We start from the raw sequence: 22,547 nt of genomic DNA on the forward strand, positions 1-22,547 counted from the left end.
TATTTGGATATACTAGTTCATTCTATGCATTAGTTATGATTGAGGAAACATTAAAAGTATAATGTTTGCTGTGTGTACAACCCACAATTCTGCATGTGCTTGACAACGTTGTCAAGTACATGTTTCAGTTAAATCTGACAGTAAGATATTCATTTCACTCAAATCTGGCAGTAGATTGCCTCTCTCTCTCTCACACATATCTCTCTCTGCTATAAATCATCATCAAAAAGACCGTGACTAAATGTAATTGGGCATGACTAAATGTGATTGGGCATGACTATCTATAAAGGAAATAGAGCATAACATAGTGAGAGAGAGAGAGGGTGTGAGAGAGAGAGAGCATCATCGTTATCATCTTCTTCTTCCACCTCTCCTTCTTCTTCTTCTTCTTCATCCTCTCTTTCTTCTTCTTCCACCTCTCCTTCTTCTTCTTCTTCTTTTTCTTCTTCTTCTCCTTCTTCTTCTTCTAGAGAGAGAGAGGGTGAGGTTCTTCTCCTTCTAAGGAGCGGTGGAGGGGGCAGGGGAGGTGTGGCTATAGCGGGGGTGGTGGGGGGTACGTAGGATGGGTGCGGGGAGGGGTGAGGGGGGAAAAGTCATAAAAAAGTCTCGCAGTAAATACACTCTCATACTACTAGAATTATATAAATCTAAAGTGTAGGTCATATCTAAATTAACAAAGAGTTCGATTCTTGTTGACAAGATAGATGTTATTCAATGCAGAAATCATTGTTATTTCACTAAAAGATAGGATAAAATGAATAGTTCTCTTTCAGGGGGAGTTTTGACAACCCACAAAATTCATTTTTCATTTGAAGAAATAATATCAAAAAGGTGCATAGGACCTTACTTTTTTGTTCAGCTTGCCAAAATACCCCTCATTTCAATATTAAAATTTTCGACTGACTGTACAGTGAGTCAATCATTCTATCAAGGCTTGAATAAATTTTAAATTGTAATTAAATAAAAATGGTAGAGAATAATTATCATGTAGATATCAACACCTTTATTTAAAGACATATTAACTGCATGCGTTTTCATATTGCTGATACAGCATTGATAAAACTGTAGACGTTTATTTAGCAGTCTCAAAAAACTGTTCTAGTTGAAAAATTAATAATACATGCCACGTGTAGGCTTATACATTGCATCAGGAAAACGAAGTTCAAAACTATGGTTTTCCTAAACATATTTTGAGATAATTTCTTTGATGCAGCTGTTTCACATTCACCATTATAAATTATACAGAGTTTGTGAAAATAAAAATATTTATTGATTACCAAAACAATACTATTATTATATTAATGGTAATAATTAATTATTAAAACAATACTTTTATTATATCAATAATAATAATATTATTAAACATATTTATCAATTATCAGAACAATATTATTGAGGTTGAGTGGAATCTGGTAGAAAGCAATAATAGAACAGGTGTTCTTTTTTGAATTTCTATCATATTATTTTGTTATTTCCAATGATTACAACATTATTATGTTAGAATATCACATGTCAATAAATAAATTATCTCATTTCCATATGGCACTCACCTTACCATGTTCATAACCTTACTTAATAGGATTCTTTTTCATCCTTTGAAACCCTTAGAGGCAAAATATCTCAAAATCCGTTCTTAATGCGCGTCTAGCATGTTTGAAGAATATTTGTGCAAAGTTTAAAGTCTGTAGGACAATTAGTTTGAGCTGTAGTGTGATTTTACATCAAAATTTTCGAAAAATGCCCTCTCCTGGCCCCTCCTGTGCTCCTGATCGAAATTTTTCTGCATAGATCTAATTCTTTTTCGGAGCCGAACAAAAAGTTCCTCATGACTTTGCTGTGCAATGAGCGGTTAAAAAGTACAAAATTTTGGGGGGGGCCCCCAGCTCCCTCAGGGGGGCAAATTTCTGAAAATCCTTTATTAGTGGATGTTTTCAGGCTACCATAAACAATCGTGCAAAATTTCAAGTTTTTAGGCTCAGTAGTTAGGGCTGTGGTGTGATTTCAGTCTGTCGGGGCTTAGCCTTTTATAAGTATAGAGAAGAAGAAGATTGATTATTATAGTAAGCCTATGTGTTGAAGAAATCGTTCCTTTCTATGCAACATCAAATTCCTATCCGTAAGAAATTGAATATGTGTACAGATGAAAATTAATGAGAAATTGAATTTTAATCCAAATGTTAAATTATGAATAATTATTATTGAACGAAAATCAAAATTAAATGCTGAAGACTTCTGCTACTGCAAATATTGACACAGTGTTAACAGCTAGATGGAAATTCGATGAGACCTATACTATCCAACAATTATTAATATCTCTTTTGTCAATATTTGCAGTAGCAGAAGACTTTGGGGTGATTTACAGCATTTGATTCGGGTTTTCGTTTAATGATAATCTATGAATTATGAATCTCTGAAATTAAAAAAAACTGTCATCTTCATAAATAAGGTTACTTGACATTACACCAACCAAATGTCTAGGCAAACTAGTCCTTGATTCGATTATTTTCAAAGTGGATCATCACATTTAAATAGAAGTTTAACTATCTTTGATATTAGTTTATGAATATTTCATGTGTGGTCTCTTAGAAACAGATCTCAATCATCATGATAATTCAGGTCTGAACATTCCAATTGTGTTTGACGATTGATTTTATTCGCTTTGGTCAGCCTTTTCAACACAGATCCTCATGGCAAGCTTGGGTGGAAGCGCTCTCCGATAATCGTTTCGTAGCACAATTGCCTCGTTATCAGGAATGTTGAGCTCGAGGCTCTACCTCTACCCCACCACCGCCACCACCACCACTGCTCACGATTACAGCGATCAGAGTTCAGTGCGTTGCGCTTTGATTAAACGATCTCTCATTTGAAACAGCTACAGGGTCTACTTGACACTGTCAGCATAGGTTGGATGGGGTGCATTGATAGTTGAATATGCGGAATGCTGGCAGGTGAACGTGAATCTCACTCTAGTGTGCGGCTCTTTACACACCTGTCGGCATTTGAGAAAAGCTGTCGTTAAAGACACACGTCGAGAGCTGTATTTTTTCACGCCGGCTGCTTCCTGATTACCCACGTTTTCCTCTCTATCAGTTCCACTTTTTTCGCTTTCCCTCATTATTCTTCTCACAATATTCTATCTTCAAAGAGACACTGTTACTGAGTAAGACCAAAGACAAAGCAGATACTAGATAGATGAACTCGTCTTATATCTTAGAATTTGTGGTTGCACAAAGCAAAATCAATGTCAATCCGGGCTCAGCAAAATTCCAAGTGGGTTGATCAGCATATTCAACATAGTTGATCCTGGTTGGTGCAGCCAATGACGAATACGTAGCTTTAAAAATGATTGAATGAAATTGTGTTCTAAAATTAATTCAACGAATAAAAAGTGAATATTTTTCCATATATAAAATGAATAACCTCCATGAATTGAATTTAACCTCCATGGAACTAAATAATCAGTTTCATAATTGAATAATGCGAATCAGCATGATGTCTGTTCTATGGAAATTATGCAATCTATGAAATAATCCAGGTAATGAATGCTCAAACATTCTATACAAAAAGTTATCACATAGGTTGCTTGCTGTACTATCCATGATCAATGTAGGCTATGGAAACCTCCTCACTTAATTTATATAAATGAGTTAATTTATAATATTAGGGACTTCTAGACCATGCTCATGTTCTGAATTCGATATTCGGATTTATAATTCAGAATTTATGAGTCAACGTTTGAATCAATTGTCTCAGGATTCTATTCGTAACAGTTAAGAATTCATTCAAGGACAAAATAAATAGACTAATTAGAGTGTATGACACGATACAAAATAACAATCACAGTATATTCCATACTATGATAATATGCGTCCAGATGCATTATATATTCCAGATGCTTTTGTGAATTTTTCAAATCAGTGTACAGAGAGGAAGATGTTGAATATAATATTGAAGATTTACTCAAAGATAATAATATTTTTTCTTAAACTGTAGGTTTCAATTTAGGAGGAGTGAGTGAGATAGATGTAGCTAACGCTTTCAAAGATTTGAAGAATAGAAGAAGTAGAGTGGCCCAGATAATATACCCTCTTATTTCTTCGAAGAATTGAATAATGAACTGATTTTGCTCCTATTGAATATATTTGATTTGTCAATTAGAAGCAATCAATTTCCTCTCCTCTTGAAAAAAGGTTAAAATCACTCCTATTTTTAAATCAGGCAAAGAAAATGAGATTGAAAAAGGGGGTGTAGCCATTCTTAATAGTAGAGCTAAAGTCTTTGAAAATATTATTATTATATCAAATGTTATATTAGTTTTGAACAGCATGGTTTTATCCACATCGATCCAAAGAATCCCACTTATTATTTTTTTCATATTTTGTAAATAAGGCTCTCGATAATAAGGATGTTGTTGATGTACTGTACACTGACTTTGATACTGTATTATATGATAAGTTACTACTTAAATTATATGATTTTGGATATTCGAATGGTACTGTCAAGTTTTTTAGTTCCTATTTAGATAATAGGGAGTCTCATGTATTTCTTCAAAAAAATTCATTGCAATATCAGGTGTACCCCAAGGCTCAAAATTAGGTCCATTGTTATTCAATATTTTCATCAATGATGTCGCTAACCTCTTCAAATCCGAAGTGTTATTATAATTATGCAGATGATTTGAAGATTTTCAAGTAAATTGAATCTTATGAAGATAATATATTTTTGCAAACTGATTTAGATTGTCTAGATAATAATTGGTGTATCGAAAATGAATTATTTATAAATATTTAAATATGTGAGACTATGTCAATTTTCAAGAAGTAAAAACAAAAATTATTTCTCATATAAATTAGTTCAGCAAAAATTGGAATATGTTAACATAAAAAAGGATTTAGGAGTCATCTTTAACTGTGAATGGAGCTTTTGTAATCGTATCAAAAAAATATCAATAATAGTTGTTTCAAGATCATTGGTTTTTTGAAAAGATCCTCAAAGTCATTTGAAAGTGTTGAAGCAATTGAAGTTGTTCAATCCTACTTCTCTCTCTCTTATTTCTCTTTCTATTTCGCCTTTCCCACCCGTTCCTGGCATTACGCAATTTGCATTAAGGGTGAAGAACAATGACACAATTGTATTTCGTGGTTGTACGCCACGCCGGCTCCGTGAGCTAGCTCGAGACCCGTGCTGTACTGATTCTTCTTCAACGAGACCATGCCATCTACGTGGAGACCCTTGCCGTCTCAAACGTCCACCGTTGGCGACGTTATTTGCACCCTGAAAATCCCTTGCTGGACAACAAAGTAAGTGCCTGATTCCCTTCCCTTCACCCACTATTTTTCTAACAAACTTGTCACAGAAATCTTTAGTTTTTTACAGTCTTCAATATTCAACATGGTCTCCTTTAGCCGAATTGATTAATCAAACCTATAGTAATACAGTCCAAATCTCAGAATTCTTGTTCTGAAAATTATTACTTTTTTAATAATTGTCATCAATGCTCTTGCACAAGTATTTTTCTATTTTTATTCTACGCATCCAAATACTGTCATGAATAGTTTATTGTTTCTTTCAAACTTATATGATGACATAAACTGCAAAATTGAGTGTTTTGGTAGCAAAACAAGCTCAAATATTCCAAAAATTGTAATTATTATTTGATCTTACCGAACACAAAGGTTTAACTGGATCAGTTAAAGATAAAAAAATCAAGAGGCAGTTTATTTCTCATTATAAACAAATTGATTCAATGTATGATGAGTTCAAAGATTTTACAGAACGAATTAATTTACTTGAGGCAAGTAGTAGCTACTCCACCCAAAGGAATTCATTTTCAAAAATTAATCGCATTCGAAGATATGTTTTTGAAATTCAAGTATTCCATGATGGATATGAGTTCACAATTGAGAAAAAAGCTTTGCAAGTCGCGACAACTAGCGAGGTCAAACAAGTTCGTGCTCGTCTACCAGAGATAACTTTGCCTTCCTTTGATGGCACGTTACAGAGCTGGCCATTGTTTAGAGATAAATACAAAGCTTTAATTTATGAGAATAATTCCATCGATCCTGTAGACAAATTTCATTATCTTTTGTCAGTACTATCCGGACCTCCACTCTCTATCGTTAGAAGCCTACCGCTGACTAGCGATAATTACGAAATTGTCTGGAATAGTTTAATAACCAGATATCAAAATAATCGAGTATTAGGCTCCGATTTATTGGAAACTATTCTATCTTTCAAACCTATTCAAAAGGAATCCTGTTACAACCAGTTTAATAATAAACTACTTGTAAACAAGAGAAAGAATGCAATGAGCCCCAGAGTCGGCGGGTCATGAAAGAAATCAGGTTAAGAAAATTCGGATATTTGAGGGAGTCAAGAAAAATAACAATATATTCCTCAAAACAAATATGAAAATCGAAAAGAACCCAATATTGTCACAAAGTACAGAATTACAAAAGATTGGTATAGAATTAAATTTAGAGTTCATGAATTTAGGAAGTAGCGCTATCCCATTAATATTTCACTTGATGTTTTGAAAGATTTCCATGTTATCGATTTGCGAAGAGAATAATTATGTAGTTGAAGAAGAATGTAGAAATTTGATGATGCAGCTTACCGGAGTTTAGAAGAGGTATTTACTTTATTTTGCTGTGTCTTCATGATGTTTAGTCCTGTTTAATTAAATTCCATGGTCCAGTAGTTAGATTCATTGTACAAGCAGGTTGTGTTTTAAGATATCTTCAATTTAATTATATTCAACATAAATCAAAAAACCTGTATGGACAAATAACAATCTGATAATTCTACATACAAAATTATTACTTGTTAAAACAAGATAGTTTTGTCGAGATTTGTAAAATCAGTAACAAATAAAGAAAAGGTACATATCAAATTGAGAATGAGATTTCTAGAAAATAAAAAAAAATCAGAGACATTATAAAAGTAAGAAAGAACAGATGTAAAATATTAAAAATTGAATAATTGAGAATTTGGTCATTGGAAGATAGAACAGGTTAGGTCTAGTCAGAAAGTAGAAAAATAATAACGTTTCGTAAATTTAACTTCAGTTGATGAGAATAAAAGATATTCAATGAATTCGGTATAATGATCAGAATGGCAAAATTCTAGCCGATGTGCTCCCCCTGTTATCTCAGTTATTATTGAAGATATCGACTCAAATTTTTTTTTAAATGAAAGAGGAGGAAAAAATAAACCGCGCTAGCCAATTTTTATACAATTTAGTTCGATTTTGATATTAGAAATGGCTGTTTCAAAACTAACCTTATTTTGAAGGAAGGACGATTCTAAATATATTATTATCTCAACTATTTTTGAAGGAATCAACTAAATTTTTTTCTGATGAAAGAAGAAGGAAAAATAAGTGTTGCTTCTATGAATTTTATTTTGGAAGACTAATTAAAACATAAAAAAAAACAGTATGAGTTTCTGAAGTGAGACTCAACAATGAAGAATGAGGTTATGTTAACAATGAAGAATGAACTGTGAATAATGAAGCCAATAGCACAGCTGACTCATATATGGCCGAATTAAAGATTTCAAAATAAGTGATTGCTCGAATGAATGTTCGCATCAATTCAACTTCTTCGAAAGTGATTGAAGAGTACCGGTAACTGCAGGCAAGCATGGACATTGGAATACAATATAATTGATTAATCGATGAATTAGATAGAAAATGTATATTATTCTGGGGAGTTTTCATTGAATTAACATTAGAGTTTCTAAAGCTGATCCTGAAACAGAACAGAAATTGGTAATTTTTGGTATATGTGACTAACAATTGTATCTCACAATATTGTATTGCACAATTGTATCTCAACTATTTTTGAAGATATCAATCAATTTTCTTAAATTGAAGAGGAAGAAAAAATAGGTGTCGGTAATATAAATTTTATCCTAAAATACTAATTTAAACATTGAAAAACACTATTATGTTCTGGTCAATTTATGTCAGGTTCAAGTCATTTACATTTATAGTAATTAAGATGATTGAATAGTATTGAACATTGAGATAGGATTAAAGAGTTGAGATAAAGAGATTTTTCAAAAGTGGAGACTCTTGGAGTATGGGAAGAACTTTAAAGTTAAGAAATAGGAGTTGAAGAAGTGGTGGACAATCTACAAACCTTTACTTTTGATCACATTAATTTTCTTATGGCATGATAAATTTTAATTGAATGAACTCTTGAATCAAGTCAAATAATTACTTACCAGAACAAGTCTGACCAAAGCTTACTGAGCCTGGGCCAAGACCAAATCTCCTCTAAACTAAGCTTTTTCTAATCTGACATTTTCCTAACCTAAGCTTTTCCTTACCTAGGCTTCACCTAACTTGAGTTTTTTCCTAACCTAGAGCTTTTCCTAACCTACGCTTTCACTAACCAAAGCTTCCCCTAACCAAAGCATTTCCTAACATAAGCTGTACATAACCTCAGCTTCTCCCAACCTTAGCTTCTCCTAACCTAAGCTTCTTCTAACCTAAGCTTACCCTAACCTTTACTTTTTCCTAACCTAAGCTTTTCCTAACCTTTGCTTCTCCTAACCCAGGTTTCTCCTAACTCAAAGCTTTTCCTAACCTAAAGCTTTTCCCAACCAAAGCTTTCCCCAACCAAAGCTTTTCCTAACCTAAGCTTTACCTAACATTAGCTTCTCCTAACCTAAGCTTTCCCTAACCTTAACTTTTCCTAACTAAAGCTTTTCCCAACCTAAGCTTTTCCTAACCCAAGCTTTTCATAACCTAAGCTTTTCCTAACCTTAGCTTCTCCTAACCTAAGTTTCTCCCAACTCAAAGGTTTTCCTCAACTAAGCCTCCACTAACCAACGCTTTTCCTAACCCAAGCTTTTCTCAACCTAAGCTTTTCCTAATCAAAGCTTTTCCTAACCTTAGCTTCTCCTAACCTAAGCTTCTCCTAACATGAGCTTTCCTCAACTTTAGATTCTCCCAACCTTAGCTTTTCCTAACCTATTTCTTTCCCAACCCAAGCTTTCCCTAACTTGTGCTTTTCTTAACCTAAGCATTTTCTAATCATAGCTTTTCCTAACCTCAGCTTCCACAAACCAAAGCTTTCCCTAACCTAAGCTTCCTCTAACCTAATCTTTTCCTGACCCAACAGTTTCCTAATCCAAGTTTCTCCTAACTCAAGCTTCTTCCAACCTAAGTTTCTCCTAACTCAAAGCTTTTCCCAACCTAAGCTTCCACTAATCAAAGCTTTCCCCAACCAAAGCTTTTCCCAACCTGAAGCTTTTCCTAACCTGAGCTTCCATTAACCAAACCCCTAACCAAAGCTTTTCCTAACCTAAGCTTCACTCAACGTTAGATTCTCCTAACCTCAGCTTCTCCCAACCTTAGCTTCTCCTAACCTAAGTTTCTCCTAACCTAAGTTTCTCCTAACTCAAAGCTTTTCCCAACCTAAGCTTCCACTAATCAAAGCTTTCCCCAACCAAAGCTTTTCCCAACCTGAAGCTTTTCCTAACCTGAGCTTCCATTAACCAAACCCCTAACCAAAGCTTTTCCTAACTCAAGCTTTACCCAACCTTAGCTTCTAAAAACCTAAGCTTCCCCCAACCTAAGCTCTTCCTTATCTAAGCTTCCTAACCTTAGTTTCTCCTAACCTAAGTTTCTCCGAACTAAAAGTTTTTCCTCACCTAAGCTTTCACTAACCAAAGCTTCCCCCAACCAAACTTTCCTCAATCAAAGCTTTTCCTAACCTAAGCTTTCCCAAACCTAAGCTTCACTCAACGTTAGATTCTCCTAACCTCAGCTTCTTCTCTTCCCAACCTAAGCTTTTTCTCAACCCAAGCTTTTCTCAACCTAAACTTTTTCTAACCTTAGCTTCTCTCAACTTGAGCTTTTCCCAACCTTATCTTTTCCTAACATGGGCTTCCCCTAACCTTAGATTTTCCTAACCTATTTTTCTTTCCCTAACCTAAGCTTCCCCTAACCTAAGCTTTCCCTAACTTGTGCTTTTCTTAACCTAAGCATTTCCTAATCGAAGCCTTCCCTAACCAAAGCTTTCACAAACCAAAGCTCTCCCTAACCAAAGCTTTTTCTAATTAATTTTTTTCCCAACCCAACAGTTTCTCTAACCTAAGTTTCTCCTAACCTAAGCTTTTCCTAACCTAAGATTTCCTCAACCTGAACGTTTCTAAGCTAAGACTTCCTAACCAAATCCTTTCTATGCAAAATCTTTCAAATCTAACCTCCCCTAACCAAAGCTCTCCTAACCTAACCTTTTTCAACCTAACCTTTTTCAACCCAAACCTTTGTAACCTGAGTTTTTCATTATCCCCAACCCAACAAAGCCTAACTCAAACTAAAGAATGCAGTCCTGCCCAACCATTGAGCTCTCTTCTAACCAAGCATAGTCCAACCTAATATAATAAAGCCTTACCAGATAAAGACTGAGTAACCCTCAGACTTGCTCAGTCTTCATCACTTAAGGTTTGATAGTAACATCAAACTTTGGTAGGTAGGGTTTCATCAATAGCATTAGATACAGGAGAAAATGTGGTCAGCAGTAATGGTTAGCTTCATTTAAAAATATTCTCGACATTTTTCAAGCAAAAACTGGCACATTTATGATATTTTCCAGATTTCCTATCAACTTCATCAATCGCATTAAATACAGGAGAAAATGTGGTCAGCAGTGATGGTTAGCTCTTTGATGGAATTAGAATAATTTTTTCACAAATTTGATATATTTGAATTCTAATTCAAAATAATTTTTTTCCCATAATTGGAACTTTTTTTGAAAAAATTGAAGATTAGTGAAAATTATAACTGCAACCGTTTAAAGCGTGAGTTAGCCTGTGGTACTTTTCTGTAAGTTGTATAAGTATGAATGATTGAATAAATAAATGAACTTGAATTTTTAATACCTAAATGAGACTTCACAAATTTAATACCCATTGGGGTTACCAATTTTTTCAAAAAAAAAGTATTCCAATTATGGGGAAAAATGTAGATTAAATTAGAATTCAAATACATCAAATTGTTGAACAATAACAATAAAAAAAACAATAAAATGAATATTGAACTCCTGAATCATTAATCAAACAAATTGAAATCGGAATCTTCCTTATCGAGCAATTTCAAAAACCGATGACAACTCTATTTAACATGCTTCAAATTTGTGACCCTTAACAACAATTTGCAACTCTATATCTCTACAACTCTATGGTGCTAGTAAAAACATGATAGGATTATAGGTTAGACAAAATTCAATATTTGCTATTAATATTAATAATATTAAATTTCATCGATTAGAATTGTTATTCAGTCACCGACACATATTTTTTCTTCTTCTTTCATTGAAAAAATTGAGTTCCATATCTTTAATAATAGTTGATACAAATAATTATAATTTAGAATCGTCCTTTCTTCAAAATCAGGTTAGTTTGAAAAAGCTATTTCTAATATTAAAATTGAATCAAATGGTATAAAAATATGCTAGCACGCTTTATTTCGTTTTTCTCTTTCATTTAAAAAAAATTTGAGTCGAAATCTCCCGAAAAGGGGAGCTCACCGGCTAGAGCTTAGCCATCAGAATATAAAGAAATATTATAAAATCTTGAAAAAATATAGATGAATTTCCCAAAACATGTGAAAGTGATAAAAGGTCTACAAGCTAATTCAAGATCTACAAAATTTAGAAAAAGGTTTTAAAGTTACCCAACTAGGTTATTTGAAAAGAAGACTCAATCAAAACATTAAAAGTAAAGAAGACCGAAGCCTATTTTGGCAAAATTAATTCATGTTGGAAGATAATTAAATACTGAACGAAAAGAAGAAACCATTTCTTAAATTTTGGGACAGACAATGCCAAAATCCAATGAATTAGTGAGTGACGAAGCCATCAGTAGTGAATACAGTGTAACAGTCCAGCTGTTCAACAGCAGTTTTGCCTACTTGCAAAACAAAATACAAAAGTATAAATCTTTTATGAATCATAAACCGACAAAATACGATTTTAATTATTCAAATTACGGAATCAAAATTATAGTTAACTATTAAGAATTTAATTTGGTACAATCCATTGCAGGTTTCAATCAATTTCTTTCTACTTTCAAAGACTCTGTTGTTGCTTTGAAAGCTTTGAATATGGACAACTTGAGTGAATTTATTCACACTCATTTGGGATTGCGTTGTTCATCGTTACAAACACGGAATCAATTTAAACTTAAATCTAATTCCCAAGAGCTTCCTAGATTTGAAGTTTTAGTTAAATTCATTCAAAAACAAGTTCATGCTCTGGAAGTTTCAATAAATTACCATGATAATTCAAGATCACGAGAGACATCTGATAAGAGTAATTATCAACGTAATACTCCAAAATAGTGTTTACAGTCACAGCCAATGATACTTCAAATTTTAAAATACATTCACCTAATCATGCTAGTTAAATGTGTCCTGTTTGCAAATCTGGAGAACATTCTATCCATGTTTGTTCTAAGTATTCTAAAATGACTCCAACTATACGCAAGAATATTATCAGAGATCAGAGACATTGTTTCAATTGTTTAAAAGGAAATCATATGGTCAATTCATGTCCTTCCACACACTTGTTCAATATGTTCGTTACGTCATCACACTACAATGCGAGCTTATTCTGGAGCTCAAACTTCATTTATCACAGCTTCTTGCGTACAACGACTTGGTTTAACGGTTAGAAAATGTGATCTTCCCATTGCTGGATTGGGTCAGAGTTTCATTTCTAATATCAAAGGTACCAACATTTCTAATTAGTTTTTAGTTACATTTCTTATATCAAATACCAACTGCAGTGTTTGAGAATAAGGAATCTTCTAACAAATCAAGCTCCATTTCTACTTTGAATTCTAAGCGTCAACCTAATGAAAACAATTCACCTACTGCTGGTTTACACAGTAATGGTTCGATTCCTAGTACAAGTACCGTAATGCTGGGTACTGCGATTGTACATATTCAGAGTTCACACGGAGAATATATCCCAGTGCGTGCGCTAATTTATTCTGGAGCTCAAACTCCATTTATCACAGCTTCTTGCGTTCAACGACTTGGTTTAACGGTTAGAAAATGTGATCTTCCCATTGCTGGATTAGGTCAGAGTTTCATTTCCAATATCAAAGGTTTGTCTTCATGCACAATCAAACCACGAATCTCTAATAATCCAATGTTGGATACCGAAGCTGTTATTCTGTCACAGATTACGAGTGAAATGCCTTCTTTCACTATTCCTAGTAAGGTTTGTAATCGTTTCAATCACCTTGATCCTTGCTGATCCTGATTATGACAAACCTGCTTCTATTGATTTTTGATTGCTGCTGATTAATTTTATTCCCGTTCCTGTATGATGGTCAACGGATCCTAGGTGGTGATGGAGTCCCATCAGCCTTGCACAGTATATTCGGGTGGGTTACTGGAGAAATTCGACTCTCACTGTCTGCTCTTCCAGTTATTACGACTCATCTTTGTACTCATGAACATTTCATTAATACAACTTTGAAAAGATTTTGGGAAATTGAAGAGCCTCCCACTAAACCTATTTCAAATTCAGATGATTTGATTTGTGAAGATATATTTATCAATAATTCTTCCCGTGCTGAAGATGGAAAATATGTTGTTTCGTTACCCTTCAAAGCTGAGCCTTCTTCTTTAGGCGATTCTTACTCACATGCTCTCTCACATTGGATAGCAATGGAGAGACGCTTCGCTAAGCAGCCCAAACTTGCGGCTGATTATCATGATTTCTTGTATGAACAGTTGAGTCACATGACTCGTATTGAATCTACTTTTTTAACTGATGATTCTCAAAAATATTTCATACCACACCACGCCGTTTTGAAAGAGACAAGTTCGTCTACAAAATTAAGAGTTGTGTTTGATGGTTCATCAAAACCACCTAATGGGCAATCTCTTAATAGTATTCTTCATCCTGGTCCTAAACTCCAAGGAGATATAGTTGATATTTGCTGTCGTTTTCGACTTCATCAATTTGTATTCACTGCTGATATCTCAAAAATGTTTCGACAAATTTGGATTCGTGAGGAGGATCGTGTATTTCAAATCAAACTTTGGAGGCCTGAACCTAACAAACCGATTGAATGTTATCAATTGGGCTTAGTTCTTCGCCCTATTTAGCGCAGCGCTCATTGTACCAGCTTGCAGTAGATGAAAGTTCTAATTGTTCTGAAGCTAGTCGAGTTATCACAAACGATATTTATATCGATGATATTTTGACTGGGTCTAATTCCAAGGAGAATCTTCATGATTTGAAAAACTCTATTGTATGTAGGGTTGCCACCCGTACTATATTATGAAGTATTGTACTTTATTTGGAGGTCTTGTACTTTATACTTTGTAAGCAAGATAAAGTACGCAAAAATACTTTATTTTGCTCAACAAAGTACTATATAATAAAGTAAGTGGAAATCAAAACATTTTATAGTGTGGTCCACGTTATAATGACAGTATTTGATTAACTTTTGTGTTGCTACCCTCGTCTATCATTCGACAAAGCAGGTATTAGTAGTATCCCTTTCTAGCTCCACAACGATGCCAATTATGTTTTTGACTATGTAGATATATAATTAATTGAGGCAGAGAATAGGCAACGTCATTCTTCCATCTTTATCCACTGTCATTATAACGTGGACCTCACTATAGATTAGTAGATTGGCGGAGACTGTCAGATTTAAACTAAATATTGGCTACATTTTTTCAGTGCATGTGATGCTGATGAGTTCAAGAATTTGTATAAAGTGGTTTCATATTTACTCTCTATCCCTGCCACTTCAGCATTTGTGGAATGGGTTTTTTATGTGATGAATAATAAGTGAAGAGATCAGAGGAGCAAAGCATCTTTGAATCTCATAAGACATAATGAACTAATGATTTACTTATTTCAATCTGAATGTTGATTGCAAAGATGCTTTGCAACTCTTCACCAGTAGCAACTATTTATTGATGATGGCCAAAAGCAATAAGAAATATATTGTCAAGAATAACTAATTGATTTTTTAATAAATTTGAAATTCATTATTGAACTCATTTTGTATTCCATTATATCCATGTATTGTATTTTGAATATCCATTCAAAATCACTTTATTTGCATGGGCTACTTATAAGAGTTATTAAAAACATAAAGCTTTCCTTATTTATTTTTTCCAGGAGCACATTAGAGCTCTAAAATAAAAAAATACTACTCAATAATCGGCCTTGTTGAGCACTTGATAGCAGAAAACCATAGATATATTGATATGAATGCTAATATGAAGATTTTAAACGTTGGAAGCAAAAGCAGTAAATTAAATTAATGTAAAAGAAGATTTCATATCTACACTACAGCAAAATTGAATAGTAATAAACTAATAAATATTATTCAATTCGATTTAGATGATCCCATTTTTGATAAAATTATGCAAACCAATAAATAGAACATAATATGGAGGATAGTCTTATATGTACATAAATTAGTCAATACTTATTTACTTATTTTTTCATTTGAACTCGGTGCTTTATGTTTTTAATAAATCATTTAAAATTGTATTTTGAGAAGTACACATATCTTTGGCCAGAGGGGTGAAATTTTTTGCATTAAATTTCTTAATCTTGTGTAAATCAAATTATTTTGCAATAGCCTATTTGATTAAATTGTTGAAGAGTAACAATATTATGCATTTTTTCAAGGTGTATAACTTACATTTTGAATTTAGAAGACCAACTCTCTAGAACGTTTTGGATTAAATAAAATAAATTATATGTTTCCTTATGATACTATATTATACAATTCTTCTTTATGAGCGTGTGCTTTGTAACAAACTAATTTAATTTATCTTTTTAATGATTTATGATTATTTTCGTCATACCAGTATGTAATCAATAACTTTCCAAGGTATCATATTCTTATTTGGATAAATCGAATTATTCTATCATTAGTCATTATTGATAGAATAATTATAATGGATTCTAATAGTAATCAGTGATATTTATTTATTTTTTATTTACTCATGTCTATAATGTGTATTTTTGTGAGTATATAAGAATGCCACAAAGAACTATGCTGACTTTTTGAATAAACAGGTAAAAATGACATGTACTTTATTTAAACATAATGTACTATATTTTTTAGGCCTGTGTTTACCAATGTACTTTATTTTTCTTTGAAAAAGGTGGCAACCCTAATTGTATCACTACTCTCTAGGTAAAGGCGGTTTTGAGTTGAGAAAATGGAGTAGCAATATTCTGAATTATTAGCTGATCTTCCTACTGAGCATATCGAAACTCCACTATGTATTGACGACGATGGCGATGAGGTGATTAGTGTTTTGGGACCTAAATGGAATTTGTCACTCGATTCCTTCTCCTATAAGGTTACACACTCTGAGTCTCATTGTACAAAACGCATAGTTCTTTTTCACGTTGCTCGTTTGTACGATCCTATGGGCTGGCTATCACCACTTATTTTTCGTGTTAAATGCTTAATTCAACATCTGTGGCGTTGAATTGGCGTATTGATTGGGATGAAAATGTACCCTTATATATCTCGAAAGAATGGAATGATTATTGTGAACAATCACCGTTGATTGAACAACTTCATATCCACAGATGGATTTCACGAGCTGACTTTGCTAAGGCATTTTTGGTCGGGTATTCTGATGCTGGTCGTGAAATTACCTCAAGTATTGTTCCAGCCAAGTCTAAAGTAGCCCCCTTGAAAACGATATCGATTCCTCGTTTGGAATTATGTGGTGCTCTCTTATTGAGTCGTCTTCTCGAGTACTTGAGGTATGTTTTCAAAAATGTCATCCCCATTTCTCAAATATACGCATTTTCTGACTCAAATAATGTTCTTGGTTGGTTACGTACTTCACCACATGTGCTGAAAACGTTTGTAGCTACGAGAGTTACGAAAATTCAGGATACCATTCCTCCCTCTTGTTGGTATCATGTTTCTTTGTCATCAAATCCAGCCGACTGTAATTAGCGAGGTTTGTTACCCAATGAGTTATTGAATCACACTCTCTGGTGGCATGGACCCGACTGGTTGTTGAAACCACTGGATGACTGGCCGCTTGAATCTCACTGTCACTCTATCTCGGACTTACCTGAGATGAAGCAGAATACAACTATTTGCTCTCTTCTAACTACTTCGAATTCATGGGATGTGATTGAAAGATTTTCATCTTTTTCTAAATTACAACGAGTTACTGCTTGCCTGCTTGGTGTTTGAGATTTGAATTCAATTTGAGAGTAGTTAAAGAAAACCGACTCTCTGGACCACTCTCATGTTCTGAATTGAAGCAAGCATTGACTTTCCTCATCAAAGTCAACCAGAAAAAACATTTCTCAGATGAAATAAATCTTAAAGTCGTGGAGAAAACTGTAACCCTTCTCTACAAAAGCTGGTTCCTTTCCTAGATGAGACGGGTGTTCTCAGAGTGGGGGGAAGATTGGAGCATGCTTATCTTCCTAAGTCGTCAATGCATCGTGCTTTATTACCGAAATCCTGCCCTTTCACTAATCTTAATTGATTTTTATCACTTGAGATATTTGCACGTTGGACCACGTGCCTTACAATCTCTAATTGCTCGAGAATTCTGGATTGTGTCAGCAAGGAATGCTATTCGTTCACGATTGTCGAAATGTATCACTTGCTCCAAACTGAGTGCAAAGCCCAATTACCATATTATGGGAGACCTTTCTGAATCCAGGGTTATACAAGGCCGTCCATTCATAACCGTAGGAATTGATTTTGGCGGACCATCTCATAAAAGAGATTCGTAACGCGAAAGTTTCAAAAGCATTATATTACTCTAATTGTTTGTTTTTCTACGAAAGCCGTTCATATTGAACTCGTGTCTGACATATCAACTGACGCTTCCCTAGCTGCATTCGATCGTTTTGTATCAAGTGGTGGAATGTGTCATACTGTACACACCGATTGTGGAACCAGTTTTGTGGGTGCCAGTAAACGCCTCAATGAGCTTTATGATCTCTTGGATTCTTCTTCAGATTCTATTGAAGCTGAATTAGCAATGAGAGGAATCAGTGGCATTTCAATGCTCCATCAGCTCCTCTCACAGGAAGACTTTGGGAACGTGGTATTCGTTCAGTAAAGCATCATCTCTATAAAGTAATGAATGACCGCTCCTTGACTTATGAAGAACTGCTCACTCTTTTGACTGAAATTGGGGCTGTTCTAAACTCTAGACCACTGTGTCCCCTTTCAGCTGACCCCACCGAATTGGATGTCCAATCTTATTCACCATTCAGATCATTCACCACTGGAACTCAACAGATCACAACATCTACATCTTATTGTGTTTAGTGAATTTTTGAACTAGTGTTTTCAAATAGTAAAGGGAGCCGAACTGTCAATGCATACAGAATGCACTCGAATCGGGAGACTTTTTCATTCAGGTTAAGTTTTATCAGTTTCATCCCCATTTTCCCCGTCATGTGTCGTTCTGAGGTCAGTTCAAGGTTGGTCTGCTGCTTCCATGATGCCTCTCACTGACACGTCAGCTCGCTCGCCCTCAAGTAGGTATGATTATTTCATTAAAAGTAATAATGACACAGGTTTATTTCTATCAAACAAGCTCCACTCTTTCAAAAAACTTTTCAAGGCTGCTCACCTTAACGTCCAATCCCTCAGCTGTCACATTGATGAACTCAGAGCCATCTTCCGTTTTCAGGACTTCAATATAATTGGAATTTCCGATTCATTTTTGAAGCCTAGTATTCCATCAAATCTTGTTGCATTACCTGGATATAATCTCTTCCGAAATGATAGGTAAAACTAGTAGTTCTGCGAACAGAAGACCTCGCTCATGAATAGCCTAAAACTTTCAAACTAATGAGAAGGGCCATTAAGAAAGTACAGTATATTGTGAAGATTTATCCATGTCATCTATTATTATCTCCATTGAAAGTGCTAAAGACATTGTTACCAGGGACACCGGACTTATAAATGTCTCTCAAGGAGATACCTTCATATCGTCCCCATATTTACAATATTACAAATTTTCTAACAATTAATTATAAGAAATTGTTCAACTGACAGAAAAATGGAATATGCAGGAGGCAATTTAGACGATGAATCGTCTCACAGACGATAGTGAGACGGAAAATGATTTTAAATAAGATGGGTTTGTTGGTGACAATGGCAGAAGGTTGCTAATAATGTTTTTCATGAAAAGTGGATTCAATGTTATGGCGGCTTGTTATGCCTATGCAGAATGTTTATGCTCACAAGTCGGTTTCCGATCTCATACTAAAACGAGAACAAGAGCTAACTAACTATGCTGTGATGTCTCCGGCCGGTTCGGTAGTTCTAGAAACTATTCATCTATGGAACAGGGAAATATCGTGTTGAAAAGGGAAGAAGAAATGGGTGCAATCAAGTGAGAAGTTTTCTTCAATTAATAAATACAGTATGATTTGGAGCGGCTCAGACATTTCAAGGTTCACCGCTGACAACTCTTGTCCTCTATGGATAGCATTCCAACGATACCATTCATTCAATATAGCACATCTTAGTGCGGCACAATTTATATTCAATTTATATTAAAACCGGAGGTCTTATCAAAAATCGGTACACATACGTTACTGCGCCTTGTTTCAAAGAACTTGCATACCAAATTTCATCCAAATCGGACATTAACTGCGACTGTAACTCCGGTACAAACAAACAAACAGACAAAAGCCGATCCAGTCGAAACCAAGACCTCAGCTTCGCTTCGGTCAATTAATTAATACTTTTAAAATATTTCCATTTATAAATAAATCCTCAGTTGAATTAATGAAATAAACGTTTTGGTAGAGAGTTAGTGGGAAGGAAATTTTGAATATTCTTTCCGAAGAATGGACATTGATATGTCCAAAGCTCCGCCAATTCATGTAGATGCAACAATATTATCTATAGTTATCACAAATTGCTTTTTTCATATCATATACAGTTCAATAATAATTTTTTTAGTCTATATTATGTAAATTCATTTACAATTTTGCTGTATTGTAAGCTATTGTTTATAAGTGTATAAGCCAGTATATATTGTTGTAATCTACATGAATAAAGTACTCAATCAATCTTATTTCTCTCTCTATTTCGCCTTTCCCACCCGTTCCTGGCATTACGCAATTTGCATTAAGGGTGAAGAACAATGACACAATATTGTATTTCGCTATTCTACGATTCAGTGCACGACTGAACGTTCTACTGTATGGTTGTACGCCATGCCGGCTCCGTGAGCTAGCTCGCTGTCTTGATTCTTCTTCAACAAGACCATGCCATCTACGTGGAGACCCTTGCCGTCTCAAACGTCCACCGCTGGTGACGTTATTTGTGCCCTGAAAATCCCTTGCTGGACAACAAAGTAAATGCCAAATTCCCTTACCTCACCTACTATTTTTCAAACAAACTTGTCACCGAAATCTTTAGTTTTTTCACAGTCTTCAATATTCAACAGAAGTCTTGTATAACAGTTTAATTAGGAGTAAACTTTGATATTGTAGTACTATTTGGCTTCTATTGTGACCAGCCTAACAGTTAAAAATAAGGGAATCGATACAAATTAATGATACAATATTATTTATAGAGAAAATATAATATAGAGCACTGGAAATATTCACATTCCAAATTGATCCATCAACTATTTGAGATTTGTAATGATAACACTATTCTGAATATTGCAAAGCGTTATTGAAATATTTGTAATAAGGGATTTCCAAGCGTGGGTTGGGATGAAGTTCAAGGCTTGACCAAACAGAATCCGTTCTCCAGCAACGTTACAGTTCACCAAAAACTCTTATTCAATATAACCCCATGCTTTTGATTCAAAATCAGACTGTCGTTTATCAATGAAATACAGGCTTATTACACCGTGGACAGCTCCATCCTTTAATCATGAATGAGGAGGAAAATTCGATAACGCTCCATGAGAATTAATGCTATCGTCGAGGGATTAATCTCACCATTTATTTCATTCAATGACTAAATCGTCGATAAACGAGATTCTTTCCATCGATTCGTGAATGGTGGAAACATTTTCGAATAGTAAACTCAAGCTGCATCTGAATTGGTTGAAAAAAGAATACCAATGCTTAACGATGCTGAATTTTTCAATCTGGAATAATAAATCAGAATTAACGTTCTCAATTATTAATCTTCAGGAGGTGACTGTTTTGTTGTCGGAGCTCTAGTCATTTAGTTGCCTTATAAGCAATATTATAATCAGTACAGAAACAGGAAATGTATGTAACCGATAGAATATATAAATTTATATTCATCCCTTTCATTGATGAAGAATGATGAACTCCTCAACATTTCGTGATAACTACAGATAAAATTTTATAATTTTTGGGAGTTTTCAACAAGTCAAAGACTTTAATTCAAACTCAAGTTCCATTTGAAAATTTGTAAATTAATGATTCATTAATTTATCATCAAAACGTAAGATTGCTTTGCGTAAATCAAGCATAGGCATGTCTAGGGCAAAAATGACAATATTATCCTTGTCCGAAATAAAAAAGTAGATATTTGTTGATATTGCTGAGGGTGATGCCCACATGAGCTCTTGGCATGTTCGTGGATAATGAGGCGGATGATAATGAGAGATGGATGGACTTACAGTTTTAGGTGGTTTCCGAACCATCGGGAAGCATCGGGTGGTTTCCGAACCATATGAATCTTATTCAGACGAATTGGCTGAAGCCGATTGGACCCTTCCGACGAGAGTAATATTATTGTTGAAATATTGTTTACTCGTTTGTGAATACCAGTCTTATATAAAATATGCACTAAGTTCTTCTCGTTTCTGGTGATTCAGCTCCTTTTTTGGGGAGAGAAGAATAATTAGTGGATCCTTCCATGCATCATTCCTAATGGTGCTGTTGTGAAAAATGGTTGTAATAAAAAATGTCGGTTGAATGTACGCATCAGGTCAGCCTGGACAACCACAATGTTGTATTATTCACTTCATACTGTCACCATTAGTTGAATGGGAAGCGTCGGCGTAATTGATGAGAGATGTTGAGAGTTTGGAGTGAATATCACTACAGCCAACACAAAACAGAAAAGGGGCAACTTTTTAATGTCACCAAGTGCTTTCTTCTCAAAGCTACAATGGTGCTTCTCCTCAACGCTCGATGACAAAAAATACATACGATAAGGGCCTTTTCCATTTGGAGAAAAATAATTGAATTGGTAGCTATAATGGAATTGTAATGTATAAATAAATTACGTTTATTACGTGTAGGCCAGTTTTGTTTTGTTGCAAGTTGGAATACAACCAATCTTGAACAACTAACTCTCACTTCATTTTAATCAGTAATATAGATCATTCAACATATCAAATCGACATAGAGATGAATGAACGAGAAGGAAATAACATCCATAAATTCCATAATCGTGATAGAGAATGTATAATATAAATACACTTTCATTATTTTCTCAATAATTATAACTGCATCTACTCTAGAGTGTGGATAGTGATTTTTATTTTCTAATGTGGATTTATTTCAAAAGGTGAACTAGAATCTATCAAAATC

The 22,547-nt window shown here is 34.4% G+C and overlaps 1 protein-coding gene across 9 annotated transcripts in view; it reads right to left on the reverse strand.

The window, feature by feature from the left end:
* LOC111052018 (gonadotropin-releasing hormone II receptor) overlaps positions 1-22,547 on the reverse strand; it is a 352,206-nt gene that overhangs the window by 55,109 nt on the left and 274,550 nt on the right. The window contains exon 6 of one of the 9 annotated variants that reach the window (XM_039421480.1): positions 5,935-6,774. The exons of the other annotated variants lie outside the window; for them this stretch is intronic. Coding sequence (XP_039277414.1) covers positions 6,746-6,774 — 29 coding nt within the window. The 3' untranslated portion in view covers positions 5,935-6,745. Of the gene's footprint in view, positions 1-5,934; positions 6,775-22,547 lie in introns of those variants that run through there. 9 annotated transcript variants of the gene reach the window in all.

The sequence above is a fragment of the Nilaparvata lugens genome, chromosome 2 (genome assembly GCF_014356525.2).
Source record: "Nilaparvata lugens isolate BPH chromosome 2, ASM1435652v1, whole genome shotgun sequence".
NCBI classification, from domain to species: Eukaryota; Metazoa; Arthropoda; class Insecta; order Hemiptera; family Delphacidae; genus Nilaparvata; species Nilaparvata lugens.